The sequence below is a fragment of the Photinus pyralis genome, unplaced genomic scaffold, assembly GCF_008802855.1.
Source record: "Photinus pyralis isolate 1611_PpyrPB1 unplaced genomic scaffold, Ppyr1.3 Ppyr1.4_LG4, whole genome shotgun sequence".
Lineage (NCBI taxonomy): Eukaryota > Metazoa > Arthropoda > Insecta > Coleoptera > Lampyridae > Photinus > Photinus pyralis.
In genome coordinates, this window is record NW_022170511.1 from 32,160,259 (window position 1) to 32,171,078 (window position 10,820).

Here is a 10,820-nt window from a genome sequence, read left to right on the forward strand (position 1 = left end):
AATTTGAGTAACTGTTTCCACATAAATATTTATTTGTCTCTATGCTTGAGGATCATCAAATGAATGTGAATGCGTTTTATAATAATTTCGATGTGTGTTTTGTAGCTTAAAAAATTGATGCAATATAATTAATTAGTGTATAGGTACATGCTAAATCTGTCAACCGCAACATCCACGTTTTCTTATAAAAACATTTATAAAGTGCATTGTTACGTGGGATATGGACAAGATATTGCCGGAAAGAAGGGATTGAAATTAGATGTGTTGCTTATTCTGCCGAAGAGTATAAAACACACCCGTCACTCACTTCTTTGCGTAGTTTCTTATAAAGAATCTTGTGAAGATGTTCAGTGTTAGGATGAGACTGCTACTGCTGGTATGTATATCACGCTAATTTTTTATTCTTCCAGCTATAGGTCATGCACTGTAAAATTACTTGCAAAACTATTCCGAAATTTTAAAACTATGGTGAAACACATACTGAAGATTTCATTGTGTGACTTTCCTATGCCGAGAGAATCAACTGAATCTAATTGAAATGCAACCTGTTGACGGAATACAATTAACTCCCTTAATTTGAGATCAAATTGATCGCCCTCTGCAACTACTGTTATTTCGGTAGCATTCGATTTATCGTGGCGTGACAAATTCATGGTCTCATGAGATAGTATAATGCAAATTGTTACTAAATTTGGGTTTTGTCCTCAGCCAATTGTAAATTCTTAAGCTCCGGTGCACTTAGTGAATCTCCAGCGGTTAATTGCGCACTTAATTTAATTTATCTGCATGCATCTTCAATTGGGGGCACCTGATGTTGGTCGCCAAATCGAATATTTGCATTTGATAATAGCTCACGTTATGGACACGTAGTATGAGTCATTACAACCTTTCAATTAAAAGTTTTGTTAACGAAGTACTGGGAGTGAATTAATAAACGTAAAGTTTAATGAACGTGACCTGATCAATTAAAATTGGTATTAAACCGTCACGAAGAGGTAGTTCTATTGTTTTGTACTCTTACTAGTTAAGATGTTCAATTATAATATCTCACCTGTATTAATTAGATACAAACTAATTAGTTTACTTTCACGGGAACATTCCTACTCAAATCCAACTCCAGAATTGATGACAATGTTACTTATCAAGACGGTAAATAGAAACCAGTTAGTTTTTTGTTCGATTTCATCCTTCAAATAAATACCTGAGCATTAATAATTTGTGGTCACTTGGAAACTCAATTCAGGCGTTTGGTTTCTTGTAACCTCTGAAACGTAAAATTTAGGTTAGGGACGTGTTAAGTGAAGAAGAAATCTTCTTGTAATGGATACTCCCTCACATTTTATTACTTTAAGTGTGCGGTTAATTTGGTTAAAACGTACGTAAAAGAAAGTAACCCAGTGAGTTTGATTAGTTTATTATGTTAAGTGCTCCAATTCAATTAACACGCCAAAATTAACGTGGCGTGTTTTACACCTACACAGCCTATTTTTCCGTTCGAATTTCGGACATAATAAGTTATCTGAGCCCATCGATTCGATTAAGGTCAAAGGTTAAGATATATGCTTGCTTTAGATTGCAGTAAATTCCTCGTAGAAAGTATTACGTGTTTCAAATGGGAGAAAGTTGAGCATATGCTACATTAAAAATAAGATTATTTTGAAGAACTTTTAATTTCACTTTCCATATATTTTCCTATGGATCGATTAATAAATTTAGGTAGACAATCTCTGCATATACGAATCGGTAATAACAATAATAAAAGAAGTAGATTACTTCCTGTCATTTGCATGTACGGACAACACGGCATCAGTATGCATGGCATTATTATTGTTTGTGAGGAACTGATGAAAATTGTTCTACACTTATATATGTTAAATTCTCAATTTGTCGTGGTAATTAAAGCAAACGGTAGTTTAGTAATTAGCAGCTTTCGCGTTCAATCTCGCAAAAGTGATTGAGGTGCTCATGATGGCAGCTCACCCTCGTACAAGTTTCTAGTTTAACAGACAAAATGCAAATGACTTTACTAATAAGTTCACCTTTGAGGTGTTGCTTTTTTTGTCCGCAAATGTTAAGTGAAGTTGATTATAATTACCAACTTGGTATTATATGTGCTAACAAAATAAACGTGCCAACTACTATCATTTTTATTTTTTATAATGTCATTTTAATAAAACTTGGTTTTTTGGGGATGAATGAAAAGGCGCCTTTCCTCCAGAGACAACATATTAGTTTTACTTTACTTTAAAAAACCATGTCGAGTGTATGGTGACTGGTAACGTAATAATTATTTATGTAACGAAAGCATAATGAAGCTTTTATGGCGCAAGACGTAATATTTAGCCTCAAGGAGAAGTCTCTTTACCGTTCTTTGGTCTCTTTAATGTTTCGCAGACCTCCTCTCGCCGTTTTCTAGGTGTTGCGTGTTCTATGGACCAGGTCCTTTGTTTAGTTTTCTACATTCAACAACCTCTTGAGACTTGAAGTCTTCGGACGGCGAGCCATCTTTGTTCTCGCTTCGCTTATAACATCGCTTGCTTTCGCTAAAAAAAGCCTTACCCTTCGTCCTTTCCCCGACCCCATCCACCACGCACCTTGTATCTATATGGCAGGCTATGAAACCCCTCTCTTCTTTATATCCAATGTACGGGACGTACTCAAAAACGATGTTGGTATTGCTTATCCTTTCATCTAAAGCTAAACCAATACTCCTCTCTCTTCTCCACCTCGACCACAACGAGAAAAAAAATTATTTTCAAATTCGCAGCTGTGTACTAAACACAAAAAAACAGATAAGTTCGGGTAGTTGTAGATGAACTATCTGAAAACGTTTGGACACACTTCAAGTCAGTTTTCCCAAGAACCCCGTTTTGTTTTTTACATTTAAATTTGAGCGCTTCGCGTTTTGCTGAATTGGCACTTCTGAGCATTGATGGATTACACTATTACGTTACTACTACTGATGTTAACTTTAGTAGCATTCTACTCGACTGCGGTCATCGGCTTGAATTTGTAAACAAAGGTTACAGGTGTAAAATATACCCATTTGCATTTTAAAAGACTTAATATTCCTTATTATACCGATAATCTAGAAGTAGGAATTCATTGTGGGTTTATACAAATCTCTTTAGTTCACGAAGTTCATGCTGTTGGCTAGCAACGCCCAATAAACCTTTATTTCTATTGGCTACTTATTCTTAATGACTTGATAGTGAACTAATGATAATGATTGCATAAACCCACCAAAAGTAGCAATTAATCACTTGTTCCCGGATATCTGGTTTCATTTTCTGACACTGAACCCTAAACAAAATAAAATAGGTTTTACTAAGAGCATACGATCGGTCTGCTCTCTTGAAAGATGATTAAGAGTAGCCATTTTTTATCAGGGCGACAGCCTGAGCTACTCGCAACTAATTAAGAACATAGCTATAAAGCGAATTCCATAGAAATTAACATAAATGACTCCACTGGCTTTACTTTTATTAATCTTCATATGCTTTCATCCCCATTCTACAGGACTGAGTGTAATTTTTTTATCTGGCTCTTGCTCGTCCCTGCATGTATCTTATTCTTCTTCCATGGTTGAGTTTTTTTTATTGTTTAAGTCAATGTATTTGAATGTTTATACTCGCATAATTTTTCAGTTGCATTCTATTACAACATTTTGAATGGATTCGGCGATTGTTTTTTGATATTCTTAGGATAAAGCTAAGATCGTTTTCGTCCTAGGGCACTACGTAGCACAAAGTGTAACCAACCCTTCACATTTCGGGTGTTTATAAATATACAGGGCGTCCCATTAAAAAAATATTGTTTTCTAGAATACCTCAATTGCTCGATGCTCAATTATTTTTTGATTTGAGCGTTGTAATTTCTGAAAAACATATTTGGTAACTTAGTTGACTTCGCAGCTCAAATAATAAATATAAAATCTAGGAATTGACATGAAGGGATAGTGTTTTTCTCCGAAGCTGATCCTCTAGTAGTGTTTGAAAAGCTTTTTCGAATAATTTTGAAAGCGTTGATAATAAACTTATAGGCTTAAAACGTGTGACTAGCGATTTGTCCGATCATCATCGGAGAGATCAAAGTAGCTTTTTTTATGGATGATCGTTTTAGGCCGGGTCCCAGTGATATTTCTTTTGGATATCTGAATGGTGGTGACAGTTTTGTGGGCATTTCGATTATTTGCTTTCCGCTCCCTTGTCAGGGCGGAGGAAGTTTGAAAGTTGTTCTTGTATATGTGATAAAAGAGTATATCACGCAAAAAATGATATGTATTAAGGCCCGTGTTCAGCCGAATGGTTTCGTCGGAATTCTCCCAAATTCGTTCAACGTTAATATTTCTACCTAAATACCCCCGAACGACTGCTTTCATCAGCACTCGATTATTTTCGCGGGTGTGTACGCAGTATATAGCCATTGCGAATACTGTGGAAAGCTATAAAATATACCTAACAAATTTTTCAATATATTTTTCATACAGGGTGGGCCATTAGTGTGTGGGTGGATGATTGTGGGTTTATTAACGCACATATTTAAAATTCATTGTCGGGGCATGTTGAAGGACTCTAAAGGCTACAACCTAAAAATATTTTTAATGAAAATGCAATTGTTATACAGGGTGATTTATATCAAAGTAGCATTTTTTTAATTAAACCCCCTGTATATTATTACATATTTCGATTCCTTGTTCAATTTTAGTGTAACTTTATGTATTACACATGATATCTAAAATGAGTCGTTTAGCCGCAATTCCTCATTTTTTTAAAAAGTAGATGTCCAGTAAAAATTCAATATTCTTAGAAGACCATTACTTTGCAGCGTTACATGAAATGTATACCGAACGGGTAAAGTTATACTTTTTTTGTGTTAAAAGAAATCCCTCCGTCAATTTTCAAAATTTCAATCAAAGGTAACTTGATTTTTTTAAATGGAAGTACCACGTTTTTTTATTGGATAAAATGTAGGATTTTATTACTTTTCTAACCATATAAGCATGTCGGTATTTATCTTTTACATATTTTTTGTAATTCAATAATTTCTATTAAGCCACAGTGTTTTTCGATTGTTAAAGAACCTTGTGAATTAGTAGGCTGTTGAAATTTATAATCAAAACAAAACAAAAACTCTTTTATGTATTTCATAGCTAATTTTAAAAATAAAATAATAAACTTTGCATTTAAACCAATGCGTAAGGTTAAATAAATCAATTTGAATAGTAAGCTATGAAAATCCATAAAATATTAAATCAAAATACAATGGCATAGTATGTGTTAGTTTGGCACCATCCTGCAGAAACCACATTTTTGTTCTACAATGTGCACCGGAACATTTTGTAGAAGAGCAAAAAATTGATACTTTAAAAATTCATAGTAAAGAGCACCGTGTAAATTTCATTTTACTAACATAGTTAACTAATCAACAATCAACAAAAGAATTGCAAATGCCAATGGACCAAACTAACAGATGCTATTCCATTTTATTTTGATTTAATAGTAATTTATTTTTTAATTTAAAAATACGAATTTTCATGACTTTTAAGATTAGCTACGAAATACATGAAAGAGTTTTTGTTTTGTTTTGTTTATAATTTTTAACAGCCTACTAATTACTAGGAGGCTTTGAAAACCGAAAAACAATATAACTTATTAAAAATTGTTGAATTACAAAAAATATGTAAAAGATAAATACCGACATTCTATATCGTTAGAAAGGTAACAAAATCCAACATTTTATGCAATAAAAAAAACTGGGTAGTTCCATTTACAAAAATCAAGTTACCTTTGATTAAAATTTTGAAAATTAACCGAGTGATCGTTCGGCGTATGTTAGTACATTTTCCATGATTAGTAACACTGCAAAGTCACGGCCTTCTTAGATTTCTGATAACTGCGATATTCCATTTTTACTGGACATCTACTTTTTGAATGAATGACGAATTGCGGCTAAACGACTGATTTTAGTTATCACCTGTAGGTAATACATATTTGATATAAATCACCCTGTGTAACAATTGCAATTTCGTTGAAAATATTTTAGGTTGTAGCCTTAAGAGTCCTTCATCATGCCCCGACAATGAATTTTAAATACGTGCGTTAATAAACCTACAATCTTGCACCCACAGACTAATTGCCCACCCTGTATATTTTTTGTATTTACCCCATAGCTTCCTTAGCATATTTTTAAATACTCATTTCTACTCAGTTATTTTTTACGAGGATGTTAAAATTAAACTGACATTATTATCTTTATCATATCGTACCAGTCGTAACTTTACGACAACTATAAGATTGTTTGTTTCCAATTTGCACTTTACTATTTAAATTGCGAATGTGTCAAGCGACCATTTCAAGAATACAGGTGGTGAAAGCGGCCGTTTGAGCTTCATTTGAACTAATTTTGCCTTTGAAATTCCCGAACCGCACATTCTCAAGCTACCGTTTGATACACCGTCATAGTGCCAAAGTTCAAGTCCGTTTATTTTATGCAAAAATGATGTAATAAACGTTATTAACTATGAAAACAGCAACTGAAATGCTAGATTTCGCAAGTAAAATACTCGTTTATTTGTTGCAGATGGTCCTCGTGTCAACATTTCAAATCAATGCGGCCGCTGTAAAAAAAAGCATAGATGATTCGAAGGAAAACAAACTTGTAAAGGATACTTCGAAGTCAGGATCAAAGAAAGAAGTTCCGGCAATTATTGCGTTTGAGATAGTCGACGAACCTGAACAGAATGCCACAGGAAAGAGTAATCCAAAGAGAACTATTGACTCATCTTTGGGCTATGGATATCATGGGCATTCTAATTCGTATGGTCTGCAACATTCACAGCCTGGCAAAAAATTTGTTATTTATAAATACTCGCAAGAAGACATTACCCCATCGGCGCAGGATAGTACATCCGTTCAATACAGCGATATTCAAAAAAGCATCGGGTATAAATTGCAGACAGTCGCCTCTCACTTAGATAGTAAGCTTCCATTGACAGGAAAAGCGCCGGCCTCCACATATATTCCACAACAGCCGGTAACACAGTATTATAATCCGAAGAATACGTTATATACGACATACGACCAACACGGCTTAGGTGGCGTATCAAACCAAATTCCTTACGCAAACGCGGGACGTTCCAACCTAGTCCCAGTAATTATATTAAGAGTGTATTCTAATCAACTTGAAAATCCAGGGACAGCGCTGCACACTAATTTGCCCCAATCTAGTCCATACTCGGATCTGAACAATATTAATCTGCAGGCTTACTTACAGAATTATGTACAGCAATACCTCCAATCCCAACAGCAATCCTATCAACCAGTTTATAATCAACAGCATTACCAGCAAACGTACTCGTATGTCCCAAATTATCAAACTCACTCGAATCCCTCCACATATGCAAACTATCCCAGTCAACGCCACACGCAAATTTATGCTTCACCAAGTCATCCCCAAACTACTGGCTTGTCCACTTACAAAAGCGTCTCGTATCCAACTTATGTGGCGCCTCAACCCGGATACGCAAACAACGAGCCGAATGATGTGCAGTACGTTTACGATAACAACGTCCAACCACAGTATTCGTACGTGTATCAAAATCCGCAGCAGCAAGAGTATTACCAAAGCAACAGCCAACAGTACGAGTCCAATGAAGATTATTCGAGCAGTGGAAGTTATTTACCACCGGAGGAAGCACAATCTTCAACGAAAACACCCTACAACTACCATGCGCATTTGGCAAGAGAATCGGTCAAAACAAAACGAAGTAAATTGGAAAAGTCAGTGTCCCAGGAAAAAAAGACGTAGTAGTTGTAATCTACTCCAAAAAAAATGTACATAAAACCTATAATGTAATGGTATACTCGTACTTACTAGGAAGCCAAATTGTCGACATTGCCGGAGGCTTACGGAAATGCCGTGGAAAATTTGTTGACTGTGTTATTGTACCTTGTTTAGAATGTCATCAATAAACTAGAGTTGTTTTTCGTGTATCTGATGCATAAGTGATGAAAATTGTCGCAATTGAGTTCAAATGGAAATTATTAGAAAAATTTAAATTTAACATTTGGTATTGCACAAATTAGTGATCCTTTTATAGTGAATGTGTGGTATTTATAAAACTGAAGAGGATTGCATCAACTTGAAGAAACTTCTAGCCGCTCTTCGCTCCCCTAATTGCTGTCTTTTGTGAAATTGACATTATTTTGTATTTATATGATATAGATCAGGTAATATTTTGAAGTACACTGAAGTTCGGCACTTTTTTTATATAATACATGAATCCTTGTTTTTAAGATTACCTGTAACACTCTATCCACGATTCTGTACAATACACGGATGTATACAAAAGGCAACTATATCTAATGTATTCTATAATTGCATCTGAAATTAAAATCTACTGAAGTTGCAATTTTCCTTGCTATCTCATATTGTATTACTCATTTGAAACTCTCAGGTTCGTCCAAAATTAGTTTAAGGAAAGGAAGTAATTGATCTTTCGGAAGGAATTAGTTTCCGTCAGGATTCCACACGTATAGATCGCGTCATCCCGAGCACACTACTACTAAAAGGATCCCACTTCTGACACAGTTCAAGATGGATTAAATCGGTCATTGATTTATGGCGTGAATTCCACGTTATGATGACTTTAAATATTTCTGACTCGATTAGTTTTAAACCCTACGATCAAAATTCTGCATGGTGTACGACACAAACATGTTAACAGTAGATTATTCTCCAACGCTAGCATGATTTTGCTATACGTTCATTGTACGTCATGTATAAAGATAACGTATAACATAAAATGGAAATAATCAATGACGTTCAGCTGCTCGCATACAGTCCGTTATATTCAAAAGGAGTCGTACCCTTGGTCGACAAATTCCTCAGTCCCGCAAATCTCTCCATTTATGTGCGGGATGAATCCCGCAAAAATGCTGCGAGATCCCGGTATTTCGAGATCCCGCGATCCCGGTATTGCATTCCCTAGTTACAGCCCTTTGAATTTTCTTTCGAAATTGGTTTCTAGTCTATAACTTTTGATTGAGAAGTCTGATCGAAAAAGTACGAATTGTTTTGGATTCTACGCACCAAAATTAATAAGAAAAAGTGTTTTCCCGAGAAATTTTGGTGCAGTCGAAAAAAAGAAGAACTGCTTTTTTTTGCCCCGAACAAAAAAATTGTCTCAGATCGACCCGGAAAAAATTTTTCTTATAGAACGTGGCCTGTAGAATCCATAATTTCAAACAGTTCCAAGATTGGGATTGTTTTGGATTCTACGCACCAAAATTAATAAGGAAAAGTGTTTTCCCGAGAAATTTTGGTGCAGTCGATTTTTGGAAAAAAATAAGGTTATACACTGCTTTTTTTTGCCCCGAACAAAAAAATTGTCTCAGATCGACCCGGAAAAAATTTTTCTTATAGAACGTGGCCTGTAGAATCCATAATTTGAAACAGTTCCAATATTGGGCTACTAGTTCAAAAGTTACAGCTAGGGAATGCAATCCCGCAGTAAAATCCTGGTATTTCGAGATCACGCGATCCCGGTATTGCGTTCCCTAACGGAGAGTAATAAATAGAGGGCGGAAGACTAATAAATCAAGATATTCATGCAGAAATTACAATATTATCCGGCAAATACAAACAAAGGAGATACTCGGTGAAACACAAATTGGATTTAAAGTAAGAACAGGAACTGTATATATTCCACAACATGGGCTGGTGGAAAACGAACTATAGGGAGGATTAGTGATGGCATTTTTCATGAACTTAAAGCCGGTGTTCGATACGATAATAAAATAAAAGGAAATGTATGGAAAATACTAGAGAAAAAGCCAATAGACAAAACTATTGTATTTTTGTATTTAGTTGTATACATGTTAATTTTAGAAATTTGACACATGAAATCTTTAACCGATTACTCTTAGGTAAGAGCATTAATTAGGACCGGTTTGTCATGTTTCAATTAAACTTATTTAAGAGATATACTCGTACATACGTAGATACATTTGTTTCTATATAAATTAGTGTTCAAATGTACTTAACAATAAGATAAAGTTTTGCAGGATTTCCACTGCCTGTTACCCTACCAACCAAAGCAAGCAAAGTCGGTGTAAGGCCATCGACTGGAAAATAGCTGCCCGGGTGGTTACCTAGGGAACGATGGGCGGAAAATGCGTTCAGCCCATTTAAGAGTACAGGATCGGACGGCTCTTCTGCAAAAGGGCCGGGAGCCGCTGCTCTTACACTTGTTGCATCTCTTTGGAGAGCATCCCTGGTTTTAGCGTATATCCCCGAACGCCGGAGTTGTGTACCTACCTAAGCCGGGTCGTGCCAAATATGACATGAAGAATTACACGCCCATCAGCCTATCATCGTTTCTTCTAAAATTGGTGGAGAAGAAGGTGGATGCATAAGGAGCGGGGTACTGGTATTTTGGTCCTTAGGCCACTACATCCATCCTCCATGCTTACAGAGTCGGTATGCTCACGGAGACGACTCTACACAATCTTGTGTGCAGGTTGTAAAAGGGAATTTATGACCGGGGGGGGGGGGGGACTACAGTAACTATAGAGCTATTAGCTCTCCACTTTTTCGCAGATCTACGAGTCTGATATTGGTGAAAAATTGATGAAATATTTTGTTTAAAATAAACTGTTATCATCTACTCAGCATGGTTTTGTGAAGTGCAAGAACCCACTATCGGCACATTACCAGAACTTAATTGTTACTACTTTTAGATAAACAATCATCTGCGTTCCACACGGTCCAGTGTTGGGGCCGTTGTTATTTGTTATTCTAATGACTTAGCTGACCAA

At 35.7% G+C, this 10,820-nt stretch overlaps 1 protein-coding gene across 3 annotated transcripts; it reads left to right on the forward strand.

Moving 5' to 3' along the window:
- The first annotated feature begins 283 nt into the window (after positions 1 to 283).
- LOC116168331 lies at positions 284 to 8,386 on the forward strand. Of its 3 annotated transcripts, none has more exons than XM_031484103.1 (2): positions 284 to 376; positions 6,583 to 8,386. In XM_031484103.1, the coding sequence occupies exons 1-2, from the start codon at positions 344 to 346 to the stop codon at positions 7,807 to 7,809; spliced, it is 1,260 nt and encodes a 419-aa protein (XP_031339963.1). In that variant the 5' UTR covers positions 284 to 343; the 3' UTR covers positions 7,810 to 8,386. The 3 variants fall into 3 exon arrangements, with proteins under 3 accessions (XP_031339963.1, XP_031339964.1, XP_031339965.1); XM_031484104.1 differs by lacking the exon at positions 284 to 376 and adding an exon at positions 6,336 to 6,503; XM_031484105.1 differs by lacking the exon at positions 284 to 376 and adding an exon at positions 6,336 to 6,477.
- Positions 8,387 to 10,820: the final 2,434 nt, after the last annotated feature.